The 17863-nt window shown below is 36.4% G+C and overlaps 2 protein-coding genes across 7 annotated transcripts in view; both read left to right on the top strand.

The window, feature by feature from the left end:
• On the top strand, positions 1-7695 carry LOC107590416 (calcium-binding mitochondrial carrier protein SCaMC-3-like). Of its 3 annotated transcripts, XM_016279160.1 has the most exons (10): positions 1-309; positions 623-746; positions 1458-1545; positions 1757-1868; positions 1975-2133; positions 2288-2434; positions 2532-2645; positions 4844-5011; positions 6165-6315; positions 6459-7695. In XM_016279160.1, exons 2-10 carry the CDS (start codon positions 716-718, stop codon positions 6641-6643), a joined length of 1155 nt encoding a protein of 384 aa, XP_016134646.1. In that variant the 5' UTR covers positions 1-309; positions 623-715; the 3' UTR covers positions 6644-7695. The 3 variants fall into 3 exon arrangements, with proteins under 3 accessions (XP_016134646.1, XP_016134647.1, XP_016134645.1); XM_016279161.1 differs by having other exon boundaries at positions 1-746; positions 1762-1868; XM_016279159.1 differs by having other exon boundaries at positions 1-746.
• Positions 7696-11443: 3748 nt separating this feature from the next.
• The window catches only part of LOC107590415 (BUB3-interacting and GLEBS motif-containing protein ZNF207-like), a 17990-nt gene continuing 11570 nt past the window's right edge, over positions 11444-17863 (top strand). For all 4 annotated transcript variants that reach the window (XR_001609787.1, XR_001609786.1, XR_001609785.1 and 1 more), the window contains exons 1-5: positions 11444-11550; positions 14203-14329; positions 14636-14774; positions 14852-15028; positions 15117-15192. Coding sequence is in view for 1 of the 4 variants with exons in the window: in XM_016279157.1 (XP_016134643.1) it covers positions 11510-11550; positions 14203-14329; positions 14636-14774; positions 14852-15028; positions 15117-15192 (560 nt within the window). In the remaining 3 variants the exon portion in view is untranslated. The remainder of the gene's footprint in view (positions 11551-14202; positions 14330-14635; positions 14775-14851; positions 15029-15116; positions 15193-17863) is intronic.

Genomic DNA, 17863 nt, shown 5'->3' with positions numbered 1-17863 from the left:
AGTAAGGTCTCATATCATGATTGAGACCTAATTTTTAATGCAATTTACCTGACATTTTCTTTAACTTGCAGTACTTGCAGTACACACACACACACACACACAGTTCAGCAACATTTACATTTTCAGTCATGTTGTAAACAGACCCTTTCTGCCAAAGTGACTTACAAGACAGTGCATATGTTGTGTTGTGTTGTGATGATTACTTCAGCAGGTAGCTATGGATGCTAAGATGAAACCACGAAAGTGCCATTATGAACGTAACTTGGAGACTCCAAGTTTCTTTGGGGAGAGCGACACTATGTGCCAGTGGTATGTCTGTGCTGTTGGGTTGTGTGACTGTTAGTCATGTGCTGTGATGCAAGAGGAGAGATTGGCTCTAGTTCTCAATGTGTTTGCGACTGGATTTGCCAGACTGCTGGCAGGGCTTTGCACACAAACAGAAACCATGCATCTATAAGCTTAGAGCAATGCCTCCTCTATCTCCTTTTTGTTTTCTGTTAGTTTCTCTTTGTTCTTCACTCTACATAGGCATGGGTACAGTTAAATAAAGTTCACATATAACTCCTCCAACCCTCACATTCCTGCCCTTAAACTTGTACTTTTCACTTCCTCCACCCCTTAGATTGTACGTGTGAGTGACACCAATCATGATGGCCAGCTGGACTTCAAGGAGTTCACACAGTATCTGCGCACACACGAGAAAGAGCTCAGACTCATGTTCCACAGCCTGGACCGCAACAATGATGGTCTGGAGGCTCTTTTCATACATTATAATCTTATCACACAACATCACTGTAACTGTAACCTCATAATACACATTTCCACTTTGCATGATTGTTTTTAAAGTGTTTGTGAGATAAATCAGAAGAACCTTTGTGTTTCTCTGTCTTGTAGTATATGTCATACTACTGTTCATAAGTTTGGGGACAGGAAATGTTCTTTTGTTAGAGAAATTCATGTTTTTATTTAGCAAGGATGTATTGAAGTAATCAAATGGAACAGTAGAGAAATTTCTAATTTTATAATGTTACAAAAGACTTCTATTTGAAAATAAATGCTGTTCTTTTGAACTAAAAAAATGTGGCATGGTTTCCACAAAAATATTAAGCAGCACAACTGCTTTCAACATTGATGATAATAAGAAATGTTTCTTGAGCAGCAAATCAGCATATTATAATGATTTCTGAAAGATCAAGTGACACTGAAGACTGGATTAATGACTGCTGAAAATTCAGCTTTGCCACCACAGGAATAAATTACATTTTAAATATTTATGAAAATAGAAAACCGTTGTTTTAAATTGTAATAATATTTTACAAAGTATTAATTCAGGAAATGCAGCCATGGTGAGCGTAAGAGACTTCTGTCAAAAACATTAAAAAAAAAACTTTTTGAACGATAGTGTATCTTTTGCTGCCCATGTACAGAATAAGCATTGAAATGTTTTATGACCTCAGGTCACATAGATGTTGCAGAAATTCAGCTCTCCTTGCACAGCCTTGGAGTGAATGTATCTACAGAGCAGGCCTCCAGAATCCTGCAGAGGTTAGAACACTTCAGCTTTTCACAAAACACTTTGTTTTTATGTTTTTTAGTGCTTAATCAATGTCACATACACATTTAACTCCCACTCTGGCTGTGCTTTCAAAGGAGTTTGAGATGTTGCTGTGAAGCCCCCACATGTTGAGTCACACTTAGTTTCAATGGCCATAGAAAAGGCTTGTTTTAACTATTTTATATTCCTTTTGTGTGTCAGCATAGACAGAGATGGTACTATGACCATTGACTGGAGCGAGTGGAGGGACCACTTCCTGTTTAACCCGTTGCACAATATGGAGGACATTGCCCACTACTGGAAACATTCTCTGGTTCACTTCCAGCTCTTTTCAGACATTAGATTGTAGGCCTGACATTCACAGATATTTTAGAATGTAAAATTAGCTGTTCTTTAAACCTATGATGTATGTGTTTCAGATGTTGGACATTGGAGAGCAGCTGACTGTGCCGGATGAGTTCTCAGAGAAAGAGCGGCGTTCAGGTGTGGTGTGGAGACAGCTAGTGGCTGGGGCAATGGCAGGAGCTGTATCGCGAACGGGAACTGCTCCTCTCGACCGTCTTAAAGTTTTCCTCCAGGTTCAGTCAGCGCTTAAAAGTGTTTGATTAAAGCTTTATTGTCTCTATCAGTTGTCGTATCAAATAAACTGAAATAAATCAATCTTACATTGGAAGTTCTGTTGTGAAAAGTACTCATAATGAAAGGAGTGTGATCTGAGTGGATTTTTAACAGGTCCACGGCTCCAATGGTGTGAGTTTGTTAGGTGGTTTGCGGGGAATGGTGCAGGAAGGAGGATTGAGGTCCCTTTGGAGAGGCAATGGCATCAATGTCCTCAAAATTGCCCCAGAATCAGCTATCAAATTCATGGCTTATGAGCAGGTAAACACACCAAAATCCAGTAGCTACAGAGTAGCCACTTTGTTTTTGAGTGGCAGACTGTCTAATGTAAGTTAACAATAATAAATGTCTTGTGTAGATCAAATGGCTGATCAGAGGCAGTAAGGAGGGTGCCTCTCTAAGAGTTCAGGAACGTTTCATTGCTGGTTCCCTGGCAGGAGCTACAGCTCAGACCATCATCTACCCCATGGAGGTGAGAGAGCAGGAGGAAGTGAGAGACATGAAGAGACTTTCACTTTTCAGCTCTATAAGTAATGTAACCACAGACCTTATGAAAACTGGCTTTCTAAAAGTCCATTCGAATTTCCTGAGGGAATCCTTGGCAAATTATCCTTTCGGGTTAGCCTACAAATTGACGTCATGACTAAATAGCTCTATAAAGTTGAGACCTGAAGATTTCAGTGGCTTTACGTCTGTACTTATCGTCTTTTTTATCATAAGCACTTCTATAGATATTGTATAAAGTAGATGGATATATAAACAGAAAGATCTGCCTCAGTGTTAGAAAATGGACATGGATTCCATTCAGAATAAGCTGTCTCTAAATTAAAAAGTAATTACAATTATAGATATACATTAGTACAGTAAACTAAGTATTTATAATGTTACAGAGGTTTCTATTTTAAATGTTGTCCTTTTAAAGTTTCTATTCATCAAAGAATCCTGAAAAAAATCAGGGTGTCGACAAAAAATATTAAGTAACACAACTGTTTTCAACACCGACAATAAGAAATGTTTCTGAAGGATCATGTGACACTGAAAAAGACTGCTGAAAATTCCGCTTTGCCATCACATTAATAAATTACATTTTAAAACAGAAAACTACGGTGCCCGTAAGGTGACATGTTAGGTTCACTTAGTTTTGTTGTGGCCACGACATAATAACTCGTGGGAATGTGATATTATGTCGTGGCCTCGAGATGCTATATTGAGGGAACGACATATTTTTCTCGTGGCCACGCGTTTAATGCGTAAACAATCCTGCGTGACCATAGCAACCCGGGATTATCAGAGATAGATTCATTAATATGTTATTTTGAATTAAGAAATTATTATATTTTTTATTATTATAGATTGTGATTGTCAGCATTCAAATGAAGTTTATCATGAATAAATGTTACATAAAGTGCATAATATAAAATAGGCCTACAAGAAAACATTTTTATCCATCCTACAGTCTTGTAAATCCATTAACTGATCGACTTTTCCCTGTAATATTTGTATATTATTATTATTATTAGTCTATTATTATTGGTTATATTTTTATATTCGTTTATATTCATTTTTTCCCTTTATTTCAATGTCTTTACTTAATGTTCTGAATACTTTTGTAAATATTAGCCTACTGTAAATGCTCGACATGCCAATAAAGCTTTGATTATGCTGACTGGAATTTTTGCTGGAACGCAGTTTAAATTTAACATATATTTCATTTTATTTCGGCTAATTAATGGACCATAATTATAAATACTATAGTGTTTCGTTGAGGAATGAATCATTCACGTAGTTTCATTTGTAAATGAAAACACAACACGCTCATTTATCATCACACATGGGCATAAATACAATCTTAAAGTCAAAATTTTATTGGCGTAATTGTCAGGCGTTTATTTACAAAATATATGGTAGGCTAGCAAATACTAGCATAATTATACAAAACGTTAACTAGGTAAAGCGATACACAAATTGAAAGGGGAAATAAGCATATATAACAATACATATAAAAAATATAGCCCTAATAAGTTAATGTAATAATAATAATAATAATATACAAATATTAAATTAAATGTTTAATGTTAATAAAAATGTTTTATCTATTTTTGATAATCCCGGGTTGCTATGGTCACGCAGGTTTGTTTCATAGACTGTATAAAAACATGGATGATTTGGATTATCAAATTAAATCTTGTATTGGACCTGGAACATTCCTTTAGTGATCTTGCTCATATAATGTCTGGCTGTAAAAGTATCTGTTATCTCAAGTAATGTTCATAGCTGCTAATGTAAAGTACAAATGCCAGACAATCATGTAACAGAGGAGGTTGTTTAACAAAAGTTGTTCCTAATTGCTGTTTGCCTGTTCACACATGTTGTTCTAAATGCACAAAAAAAAAGAGAGTAAAAAATGACCTGGGCCTGGTTGACAAATACACATACAGATTGTCTTTCTATTCCTGGTAGGTTTAAATGCAGAAAACAAGCTGACTTTTCAGGCTTCTAATGGTGTATTTAATGAGGCAGATCAGCATCACATTTTGGAAGCCAAGTCCTCCATTTATTTATGCTGGAAGGAGCTGCTGCAGCTTGAAGTTACTAGTGACCTCTAAACTTATATTGCTCTATATTCTCAATTTATTATAAAAAAAAAATCTATTCCTATTTGCTTCCTAGGTGTTGAAGACACGTCTGACCCTCCGGAAGACAGGACAATATTCTGGCATGGCAGACTGTGCCAAACAGATACTGCGTAAAGAAGGATTGCGCGCGTTCTACAAAGGCTATGTGCCCAACACACTTGGAATCATCCCGTATGCTGGCATTGATCTGGCTGTCTATGAGGTATGGCTGTGTGTGTATATTTTAACACATTTAAGTGTTTGCAAATCCCTGCTGTGCCACTGTCAAGCTTTAAGAATTCATAATTCTCAGTTGCAGTGGTTGGTTAAATTATATGTTATGTATTTATGTTGTTGTGTTCTATGGTGTCCTTCTACAACTCACAGATCTTTTCAGATGATAGTCTTAAGAAATCTGTTAACTCCATTTCATTCTTTCCCATATGGCTAAAAATAAAAATAAAAATAATATTTTTTGGCCATGGATGCACTGAATTGATTAAAAGTGAAAGTAAAAACATTTATAATGTTACAAAAAAGCACAAGTCAGCAAATTAGAATGATTTTTTTGAAGGATCATGTGACACTGAAGTCAATGCAGTTAAATAAATTAAAGTATACTACATTAATATACTAAATATACTAAAGTATTTTAAAATATACAAAAATAGAAAAATTAATAATAGTGAATTGTAATAATACAAACCCAATTCCAAAAAAGTTGGGACACTGTACAAATTGTGAGTAAAAAAAGGAATGGAATAATTTACAAATCTCAATACATTTTCTCAGTTTAAACATTTGATATGTCATCTATGTTGTATTCTGAATAAAATATTGAAATTTGAAACTTGCACATCATTGCATTCTGTTTTTATTCACAATTTGTACAGTGTCCCAACTTTTTTGGAATCGGGTTTGTAGTTCACAATAGATTTTTTTTTTTTTTTAAATCAAATTAATGCAGTCTTGGTGAGCATAAAAACTTCTTTTGAAAACAAATTCTTTCTGACCCCAAACTTTTGAAAGATAGCGTATTGTACATAGCATGACTGCTGTCAAAATAAATATACATTTTTGTAGATCTTCAAATGCCAAAATATATTACAAAAGATACATTTCCAATTTTAAAATACATTTTGAGTAAATGCAAAATGCATTTAAAAAAAAAGTTTTGGACAATATAAATAATTTTAGGTTTAACTTTTTTTCTTAAAAATGGCCAAAAATTAGGAAATATAATTAACTGTGTCAAAACTAAATGTATGCAAATATACTGTAAATATTAACAATATATTTTTGGACATTTTTTGTATATTTTGAAAAATATTAAAGAAAATATCTTTATTGCTCTTTTCTGTCTGTTATTTCAACAGACTCTAAAGAATGCTTGGCTACAGCGCTACTGCATGGGCTCGGCTGATCCTGGCGTTCTGGTGCTTCTTGGATGTGGCACTGTGTCCAGCACATGTGGGCAGCTGGCTAGTTACCCGCTGGCGTTAATCCGCACACGCATGCAGGCTCAGGGTGAGCGAGACGAATTCTTGTTACATGTCATTCTGCTTATTTTGTGATTCTTTATGAAACACAATAAGTTCACAACAATGAAAACATTGGAAATGCAAATGAAATGATAACCTCACACCTCCTCCTCCCTTTCTTCTTGAAAGCCTCAGCTTTAGATGGTGCTCCTCAGCTGTCAATGGTTGGCCAGTTCAAGCACATTGTGTCCCATGAAGGCGTTCCTGGACTTTACCGTGGCATTGCCCCCAACTTCCTCAAAGTCATTCCTGCTGTTAGCATCTCTTATGTGGTTTATGAGCATATGAAGAAAGCACTGGGAGTGGGATCTTAAACTAAGACAGAATCAGAGTGCAAAAAGAAAGACAGAACCTGCATTAAAAAGAGGACGATGAAACTTCTGAACCTCATAAAAAGAGCCTTAGGGAGGCACAGAGGACCCCTAGAGAACAGAATAAAGAAGACATAGTCAATGAATGACCTAAAAACCTCTACATTGTACGCAATCACATTCCCATGGCAATTTATACTTTAATAGGATGGAAAGATAGTTTTGGACTGAGGCAACCATTATGAAAAATGGTTGTGTTCAGAATATGTTTCTCTGTGACTGGCGGCTTTGAGATCTCAGGTTTATTGTACACTATTTACCTGCTGTTTCACATAAACAACTTCTTATCTGGATAGGGGAACACCACTGAATAGTACTGAATTTTACAAGGAATGTGATGTTATTGCCGTGGTGATAAATGTGGGGTAATTGTGTAATGAAAGATACCTAAAGACAGGGAGTGATGGTGACATTGGGCCTATTTCAGAATTTGCAGGAGGATTAAGAAAGTTATTTTTTTTAAATGACAACCAAAGTTCCCCTCTTAAAATTGACCAAAATGTTGAAGAAGGTGTTTTAATGTACACACGGGTATGGGATATTTTAAATAGCCTCTTCTGACTGATGTTTCATAACATTTACGAATGATTTATTAAATTAAAAACATGTTTCAGCAGGGATTTACACTGTTGTAAAACTCATATATTTTTGTAATGGTCAGTGAGAGGTAAGCATGTTATTAGCAACACTTTAATGATCAAAGGATTTGCACTCTTAAAATGATTGTAGAATTGATATCTTAAACTGACTTGTGATGTTCTTTTATGACATCTCTGCTGCTTTGCTACCTTTTTACAATTTTAGCCTTTTCTGATATTTCAGTCTTCATTGTTAAAGTGTAGAGTGAAATACAGGATTTTAGTGTTAAAATTACGTAAATGGTATAAATAACTGCCTTGAACAACTTAGAAATGGGGCAACAACAAGGGTATTAGATGAAAATAGGTGTTTATTATATTAAATTGGCATACTTTGTGTTTATTAAAGGGATAGTTCACCCAAAAATGTGAATTTTGTCATTAATTACTCACCCTCATGTCGTTCCAAACCCGTAAGACCATCTTCGGAACATAATTTAAGATATTTTTGATAGAATCTGAGAGCTCTCTGACCCTCACATAGACAGCAAGGGTCCTTACATGATCAAGGTCCGGAAACGTAGCAAGGAGATCTGTAAAATAATCCATGTGACATCAGGGGTTCAACTGTGAGTTTACAAAGATACGAGAAGACTTTTTGTGTGCAAAAAAACCCCCCGACTTTATTCCACAATTAGCCTCCTCCGTCACCCTAGCGCCATTTTGGAGAGTATCAGCTGGACGTAAACAGTGTATGTTGTTCTGTGTTAGCTCAGCTGTGGCACACGGATACGCTGTTTATGTCGTTTATGCTTTGATTTGAACAAAAACAACATATCCGCGTGGCGAAGCTGACACAGAACAACATATGCTGTGTGCGTTCAGTGGATACTCTCCAAAATGGCACCAGGGTGGAGGAGGAGACGAATTGTTGAATAAAGTCCTTATTTTTTTATTTTGTGCTCAAAAAGTATTCTCGTAGCTTTGTAAAATCCCGGTTGAACCCCTGATGTCACATGGATTATTTTACCGATCTCCTTGCTACGTTTCCGGACCTTGATCATGTAAGGACCCTTGCTGGGAGGGTCAGAGAGCTCTCAGATTCTATCAGAAATATCTTAAATTGTGTTCCGAAGATGAACGGAGGTCTTATGGGTTTGGAACGACACGAGGGTGAGTAATTAATGACAGAATTTTCATTTTTGGGTGAACTATACCTTTAAGGAATGTGCTGTGGTGAATGCTAAAAAATGTGTCTGAAAGTAATTTCTGAATCTATACACAAAGGGCTTTTGACCCACAGATAGTGCATGATGTCAGTGATTTAAGTAGTTTCGCAGAAATATGCAAAGCACTGTTATATTTAAAGCTGACAAGAAATGTGTTTAACATAAATCATAACTGCTGTTACCTGACTCTGTTTATCAGAAATACATTGTTCATATATTTTTTTTAATTAATCGAACTGGTTAGTTGCATCTAATGCAGATTTAGCTAAATCTGAATATAAAAATGCCTGCCTTTAATTTTGAGTATGGTTTTAGGTATAAATACTGTTTGAATGTAGTTATTTGAGAAATGTATTTATAGCTTATCTTAGAAAATAATTACCTCTGGAGATTGTATTTTGGAATTTACATAGTTGTTTTATTTTATTTTTATTATTATTATTATTTTGCTTGAATGCATTGCATTGAGAGTAGTGTGCCTTGACATGCTGTATTCACTTTATAAGATGTGCATGCTGTTTTACTGAACCAGTCTGGCAATGATTCCATGCTTTCTTTATGTATAATACAGAATAAATAAATTTAAGGTTATTAATTATAAAAAACATGATTCTGTGAATCTTGGGTTACCAAGAAAAAACTAAACTTACTGTCATGTATCCTACTTTTTTTTCCAAATCAGCCTTGATTTTATTAAAACTTTAAACACGCTGAGCTTTATAAAGTTAAAATGTAGGCCTATACAACAAAATAAAATGTGTTACTCATATTTTACTAACCTTTCTTTATCTGAATCAATATTTGTTTTCAGATGATGCCAGCAAAATCAAAAGGCAATTAAAACAGATAACACTGACTAAATAATGCCATAAAACAATGGCGAGGTCAACTCAAAACTATTTATTTAAGTTTTATATTCTTCCTTATAGAAGGGTGCAGGGCCGTGCAGAGACCTTTGGAGGGGCAGGTGCTCAAAGTATAAAAGGGGCACATGGAGCACGGCTGTTAATAGGGCTGTGCTCCTTGCTGGGACATGTATCGAAACGGATGCTTCTGTACTGATAGGAGCAAATGCCGTGACGCAGTTTTGAAAATGTTTAAAAGTTAAATAAATATTTCTGTGCACCTCTTAATCACTCTGAAAATAGAAACGGAATTAAATTAGGCCTATTGTTATTGTTGAGTTTACAGTGTATGCTGGTTTTGCTGGTGTAAGCACTACTGTTGCTGTTGTAGAAAAAATATTTCTGTCTTATTTAAAATAGAATTATATTATAATCCTGTTCTGAATTTATTCATTTTTTAAAATTATAATGATGATTAAAAACAGGATTGACAAGCAGCCTATAAATCGGAGGATGAGAAAATCAGTATAAGCCTGTTTTAGCAGGATTGTGATAATTATGTTTAAGGCACGCTACGTTTTTAAAATAAATACTGTAATAAAAAAAGTTCGAAGTAATAGTTTTTAGATGGCAAAGACGAGAACCCTCGACGCCCTTTAAACTTTCCCAATCAAACAGACAGAACGAAAGAGAACAGGCACCTTTGTTTACATTGCTGTGTGTAGAACGCTAGCTGCATTTTTAATATTTAATTTTAAAGAAATGTAATTTCGTCCCCCGCACTTTATTCGGGCAGGTGTGTTCACATAGAGGTTTCGAGATTTAAATTCAAAGAGACAGTATCGCTAGTCTATGCATGACCTGGCGTTTTATTCATATTCAAAATGAGGAGAAGTGAATATCTGGAGCTCAACACTCTCGTGCAGTGTATGTTTAATTCATCCTCGAAGCCGGAGGGCGCTCTCCTGCAGAAAGTCCAAAACAGACTCATAGAATGAATTACTTATTATTATTATTATTTTTTTTTTAGAAGGAATGACTTATGATGTGCAGGAAAGCCTAATATGGACAAAAGCAACCAGCTATCGCTTTAACTGAGCTGAAGAAAAAGCAGAAGAAAAAAAACGTGCAGACAATAAACACACGATTGCGAAAATATACGGTTTATGTGTGTTTTTCAAGTTATCTCCAGGTAATAAACTTTATGAATAATGCAGTACTGATTGACATATAATTTAGTAGCCTATAGAAACTATACATTTCCTGCCTTATTCTGTGAAATGGGGAAAAGGTGCTCGTAGTAGCCTTTATAAACCGATCATAAAATTGTCATTAAGAAAATATTGAACAAAAATATTATAGCCCCTCAATTGCTGCAGCTAACCTTACTTCCACAGGCTACACACAGCAATATAAACAACAGCTGTGCATGCTCTCTTCACGCAGTTCTTGTATAATAATAATAATTTAATAATATAAGTATACAAGCACACCTCTCCGCTGAGAACTGCACTTACCGGCAGCCGCGGACGTTATGAAGGCATCCTGGTAGTGTGCTACATTACATTAAAGGTGTCTGAACATGAGGGATTATATAGTCCCTGATGAGATCGTCAGGTGAAAGGTCATCAGCATGTGGATAATTTTATTTATGACTAAATTATTATTCATTCATTTTACTAATACTTAGGTTGGGCAGGCCTTCGCAAAATGGCGTTTAATTACAAAAAAAAATTGCCTTGACAAAAGGGCACTTTGGGCATCAAGGGGAAAAGGGGCAGGTGCTCAAGCACCCTTTGCACCCCCTCTGCACGTGTCTGGAAGGGCGTCTAAGTGATGACTAAGGAAAGTTAAATAAGGATTAATGTGCAGTCATGCAGAATTATGAATGAAGTCAAATATTAAATGTTGTATTTATTTAATTTAATTTATTATTATTATTGTTATTATTATTACTTTTGCTGTCATTCGAACGCCTACCAGTTTCCAAAGTTGTGCACCTCCTGTCCAGGTGGAGGCGATATTCCTTGTGATGTGTTGTTGTCAGTGCATGGAAAAAGCTGTCGTCATGTCCTATTTTCTCCATTTTAGTTTTGCTAATGTTTTGGTAAGTTAGTCATCAGTGTGGTGCTCGCAGAATAGGCTGGTAAATAAATCATGGGAAGAAAAAAGAAGAAGCAGATGAAGCCCTGGTGTTGGTATCCTTCTTTAAAAGCTATCGTACCGTTGTTTAATATTTTTCGAATTGTTTATGAGTAGGGATTTGACCACTTCGTGTTTACGAAGAGCTAATGCATTGTTTCTCTGATATCAAGGCCTGCGTCCCTGTGCATCATAGGCGCTTTCGAATTTGTGTTCTGTTTGAATGTTCGCGAAGAGAAGACTTACCAGTTAATACGCCCACTTAATGCATCAGATTTAAAGGGGTCATATGATGCTGCTAAAAAGAACATTATTTTGTGTATTTGGTGTAATGAAATGTGTTTATGCGGTTTAAAGTAAAAAAAAAAAACATTATTTTCCACATACTGTACATTATTGTTTTTCCTCTATGCCCCGCCTTTCTGAAACGCGTCGATTTTTACAAAGCTCATCGTTCTAAAAAGCGAGGTGTGCTCTGATTGGCCAGCTATCCAGTGCGTTGTGATTGGCTGGATACCTCAAGCGTGAGACGGAAATGTTACGCCCCTTACCATACTGTGATGCCGTGTCCCGGCCGGAGCGATGAGACAAAAACATTAAAACCCATTACAAACGAGGCATTTGTTGCATCCAGTGGGGACATAATTACTGATTATAATGACTTATACTGTCTTTTTACACGTAAACCTAAAACCCTGTCTGCATTTGTGATCAGAGAAATGACAAACAAGTGCTACTCCACACTGCCCAAAACTCTCGTTTGAATCATCAGTGACAAATGATAAAAGAAAACGTACTTGTGTGAGTCAGAACTGCCCCAGGATCAGTAAGAGAAAGGAAAAAATGAAATAGCATCATATGACCCCTTTAAGTTACAATAATTTTTTGTCTCTCTGTATATATACGTAGATTAGTTTCACGCTTCCGCTAACAAAAATAGACCATGATGTTGATAACATTTCACAAGGAAATATCCAGTAACTAAAAAAAAATAAAGACATTTCCTCCTGCAGTAACTCGATAACTTGCCTCCTCAACAACCGCTTTTTTTCTTTGAAGAACCAGGATTCCAAATGTAAAAAAAAAAAAACCTGGATATATGTATTTTTAATACAAAATAATAATTTTAACCCTTTAACTGATATCTCTACTGTACGAGGGGGCGTGTTAGAATGAGCCGTTTTAGGTAGGTGTGGCTGACTCTTAACTTTTATAAAGAATATCTCTTTGGATTTGAGACTTTAGTCTTTGCAACTTTACAGATCTTCTTTATGCACCAAGAGCTTGTAACACTCCAAAGAGAAAGGAAAAAATGAAATAGCATCATATGACCCCTTTAAGTTACAATAATTTTTTGTCTCTCTGTATATATACGTAGATTAGTTTCACGCTTCCGCTAACAAAAATAGACCATGATGTTGATAACATTTCACAAGGAAATATCCAGTAACTAAAAAAAAATAAAGACATTTCCTCCTGCAGTAACTCGATAACTTGCCTCCTCAACAACCGCTTTTTTTCTTTGAAGAACCAGGATTCCAAATGTAAAAAAAAAAAACCTGGATATATGTATTTTTAATACAAAATAATAATTTTAACCCTTTAACTGATATCTCTACTGTACGATTGAGCTTAATTTGATAGGGAATAAATCTATCAAAAGGAAGAGATGAGAGAGCAATCTTTTCACAGCTGTACTGCCCCACATCTGTGTCTGCTGTTGCCATGCGGGGTTTGGGAATGTCCAGTTTTCAAGTGACAGCAGCAGTTTACAAACTTCAGTCAGTCACATAGAAGGGAGAACGGTGCTGGTCAGTCATCAGATAATAGGGGCAAACAGGCAATCAAAGAAGTAGGGATGAAACCATAATGTTGTTGTGAATAGGGTAGAGGGTAAAGAACAGAAATAAAGCAAAATATATGAGAAATGCAAAAATGTTTATTTACCATAATTATCCTAAATCATGCGTGACCCTACGGTTGATATGTCTGTAAAGGACATCATATAACATATATATTGCCATATGTCTATATATGTTATAGACACTTAAATATATATATATCTTTTTTATCTTTGTGGACCCTGAAGGTTATGAAATGTATCCAAGATACTAATGAAGTTAAAGGAATGTTTATTATTGGAAAATAACTTATAGAAATAGTTCTCTGAATTCAAATCAAGATTTACCATGGAGTGACAGCTCAACCGTACGGTAGAGTTTTATATAAAACATAAATGTAAAAAAAAGTTATTGGGGCTATTTATTAGATGTCTACTAAGTTTTCTCCAAAATACTTTTTTCATTAGCTCCTTTTAGGGATGAAAGTGAAAGGGTTCAAATAAATTCATGTAAAGTTATAAAATGTCATTTTTGTGAAATTGTAATGAATAAACTCCATGAGCATTTTTTGAATATACAGATTTTGCTCTAAACTTTTTCTCAGGCAGTTGTGCTTGTGAAAAAAAATATTATTCTTCATCCTTGTTCAGCAAGTCATTAAAACCTGGAAAAGTCATGGGGCCTTTGAATATTTTTGTAGACAAAGGGAGGGACAAAGGTTGAGAACCATTTTACTAGGGTATAATATTGAAAGAAGTAGAAAAAGATTTAAGCTTCCTTATGCTGACAGTCTGTCCCTTCTGCTTATCTTGGTGCTTTATTGTTATGTATTTTTCCTTGTTTATATGACTTTAACTGCAAACACAGGTACTGTAACAGGGATTTTGATGATGAAAAGATTCTCATTCAGCATCAGAAGGCCAAACACTTTAAGTGTCACATATGTCACAAGAAGTTATACACTGGTCCTGGTCTGGCCATCCACTGTATGCAGGTATAAAGTTACATATAAACTCACACACACACACACCCACACCTGTGAGGTGGATGGATTATCTCGGCAAAGGAGAAGTGCTCACTAACACAGATTTAGACAGATTTGTGAACAATATTTGAGAGAAATAAGGCCTTTTGTGTACATAGAAAAAGTCTTAGATCTTTGAGTTCAGCTCATGAAAAATGGGGGCAAAAACAAAAGTGTTGCGTTTATAATTTTGTTCAGTGTATATACTGTGTGTATATATATATATATATATATGTATGTTTAATTTGCTGTATGTTTTTGTTTGATATATTAAAGGTTCACAAAGAAACCATTGATGGTGTCCCTAATGCAATACCGGGAAGGACTGACATAGAGCTGGAGATCTATGGAATGGAGGGTATTCCAGAGAAAGACGTGGAGGAGAGGAGACGTGTGCTTGAACAAAAAACACAGGGTATAACATTTACTCATTTGTTCTTTTTGTAGCCCAAGTGAACCCATGGTAACTATATTCTCCTTTTTTGGTTACAGAAAATCAAAAGAAAAAACAGCAAGATGACTCGGATGAAGATGACTCAGATGAAGAGGCTGGTCCCTCCTTCCAGCAGCCAGCAACAACTGTACAGCCTCAGGCAGCCTATGCCCCTATGACCCAACCAGGAATGGCCCCTGTCCCAGCTCCAGGGATGCCACCTGGAAGCTACTCAGGTGTGCTTTGTAATGGTACCAAACACCCAATTTTAGATGTTATGCATAGTATATTTATTATGTGTCTCTTAAATGGTTTCTCTCAAAGGAATGCCCCCAATGATGCCTGGTGTCCCCCCGATGATGCCAGGGATGCCTCCTGTCATGCGCGGAATGCCTCCAGGGTAAGAGTTAAAGGGGTCATATGATGTTGCTAAAAAGAACATTATTTTGTGTATTTGGTGTAATGAAATGTTTATGCGGTTTAAGGTTAAAAAAACACATTATTTTCCACATGTACATTATTGTTTCTCCTCTATGCCCCGCCTTTCTGAAATGCGTCGATTTTTACAAAGCTCTTCGGTCTGAAAAGCGAGGTGTGCTGTGATTGGTCAGCTATCCAGTGCGTTGTGATTGGCCGAATACCTCAAGCATGTGACGGAAATGTTACACTCCTACCATACTGTGATGCCATGTCCTAGAGAGACGAGACAAAAACATTAAAACCCATTATAAATGAGGCATTTGTTGCATCCAGTGGGGACATAATTAACGGATTATAATGACTTATACTGTCTTTTTACGCGTTGCATCGCGCCGCGTAAACATAAAACCATGTCTGCATTTGTGATCAGAGAAATGACAAACAACAAGCGCTACTCTACACTGCTCAAAACTCACGTTTGAATCATCAGTGGCAAAATCTTTAAATATGAAGACAAATTTACAGTCTGTGAGTTAGAACAGCCAGCATTGTAGTCTACTCTTCCAGGATCAGGAAACAGTCCTCCATAAAATGCGCTGCACACTGTGCATATCTGCAATATCTGAATATTTGGGTTGAACTGTTCTGGAACAGTGTTGTAAATACAACCTAACCACTGATTTTAGTCGTGTCCTCTTTTGGAAGGCCAAACAAAGTATTGTTGGGGCAAAATAAAATGACTCTCATCGGCATAAGAGACAAACTCACTCTCAATTGTCTTTTAAAGGTTTTATTCTTTGCAAAGAAGGCCAGACATCATATAGAAACACAAGTCGCTGCAGAGTGTGACAAAGAAGGGAGGGCGCTCCTCCACTTTATATCTCTTTTGCAGTCAAGGTTACAAACTCTTAACAGCTGTATTTTTCCACACATGGTAAGAAAGTCAAAAACACACTACTATATCATACTTCTAAAGCTGGGTTCCCCCTATATTTAGGGCCTAGATGACCTTCTAGGTCACGGACAGACGCCTATGGGTCTCTCAGTTGTCCCCCTCTCAGCCCAGCATGGCCCTGTGGATTTCTTGTCACCCATACACTTTGCGTGAACATTTGGGCGGCGTTATGCAAATCTTCTCACACAGTGATGTAGACATGTGGGGACGTGTTTAAACGAGGCGTTTTAGGAGGGCGTGGACCAGTCTTAACTTTTATAAAGAATATCTCTTTGGGTTTGAGACTTTAGTCTTTGCAACTTTAGGGATCTTATCTATTCTTAAACAGCTTGTAACACTCCAAAGAGAAAGGAAAACTTGAAATCGCATCATGTGACCCCTTTAATAGAATTAGAATGATTTTATTTATACATATTTTTTGTGATTTAAAGGGGTGGTTCATTGCGATTTCACTTTTTTTAACGTTAGTTAGTGTGTGATGTTGCTGTTTGAGCATAAACAATATCTGCAAAGTTACGAAGCTGAAAGTTCAATGCAAACGGAGATATCGTCTTTTCAAATTCTGGCAGTTTAATGCCTACAAAAACGGCTGGTATGGACTACAACTAGGAACTTCCCGGGTTTGTGACGTAACAAACCCAGATAAACCCCGCCCTCTGGAAAAGGCAGCAAAGGTGGCGAGGCCATACTGCGCTGCTTTCGAGAAGAGGAAGAGAAAACTAGAGGTGCACGTAAAAATCTATTCATATATGAATCGCGATTCTGTCTTCTAACGATTCTAATAGATTCACAAGTTTCAAAATCAATGTTCTAAAGCAGCGGTTCTTAATTTTGTTCCTCGCATTCCCCTGCTCTGCATGTCTCTCTCTCTCTCTCTCTCTCTCATTCAGCTCAGCTCCAACAATGAACTGTTCCAATTATACAATTATTTTCACATAGCTATGAGAAGCGTTAAACATGGACGTGCATGCAGTTGCCGTACTGTATTAAAGCTTTAATTAGGATAAAACCGTATATTAAAAGCTAACAAGCAGTAGCATTTGCAAATAACCGCGTATCTAAAAGTCTGAGACAACAAAAAACAAAAAACATAGGCCTACCATTAAAAGCCGTGCTTGCACAGGTTCTGCACGATGCTCTTCAATAATATCCTCTGCGTCTCAATCGGGCTCAAGCTGATAAGTGATATTAACAACTAGGCCTGTCGCGATAATTAAATAACCGTCTAATCGCGATTATTTGATCTAAACGATTATTGTGCTTTTTATACGAGACAAGGGGGGAGTCATACCAAAAGAAACAGATGCTTTTCATGCACTGTATAGCCTATACAGGGCTCCAGACTTATTCTTCCCACTAGTCGCTCTTTTGCAACTAACTTTCTCAGCTGGTTGCTCGAGCACATGATTTGGTCGCAATATTTTTTTACAATACAATGATACAATGACAAACTAGCTTACAAAACTTTTAACAAAAACGAATAAGATGAGGCATGGCAAACACCACATGCTGTATTATATACTGACTAATAAATTACAGAACGTTTAGCAAACACTGAGGAATCAAATAAATAAATATAAGAGTGCCTCCATAGAGCGTAATGTGAGGTAAACAGCAAAGATACGTTTTTCAAAAATGAAAACAAAATAAAAGTAAAACTAACGGTGACAGTGCTTGCATGCCCCCCCCCCCCCCC

This window comes from Sinocyclocheilus grahami, unplaced genomic scaffold, assembly GCF_001515645.1.
Source record: "Sinocyclocheilus grahami isolate Dianchi unplaced genomic scaffold, SAMN03320097.WGS_v1.1 scaffold127.1, whole genome shotgun sequence".
Classification (NCBI taxonomy): Eukaryota; Metazoa; Chordata; class Actinopteri; order Cypriniformes; family Cyprinidae; genus Sinocyclocheilus; species Sinocyclocheilus grahami.
Note: the sequence above shows the minus strand (reverse complement) of the source record. Positions and strands in the feature narration are given on the sequence as shown.

Bases quoted from the DNA above. Each gene is read 5' to 3' on its own strand.
- LOC107590416 (XM_016279160.1), top strand. From the start codon at position 716: ATGTTCCACAGCCTGGACCGCAACAATGATG. The intron at 1,546-1,756 runs GTTAGAACACTT...TTTGTGTGTCAG, and splicing joins GCCTCCAGAATCCTGCAGAG to CATAGACAGAGATGGTACTA. The intron at 2,646-4,843 runs GTGAGAGAGCAG...TTTGCTTCCTAG, and splicing joins CCATCATCTACCCCATGGAG to GTGTTGAAGACACGTCTGAC.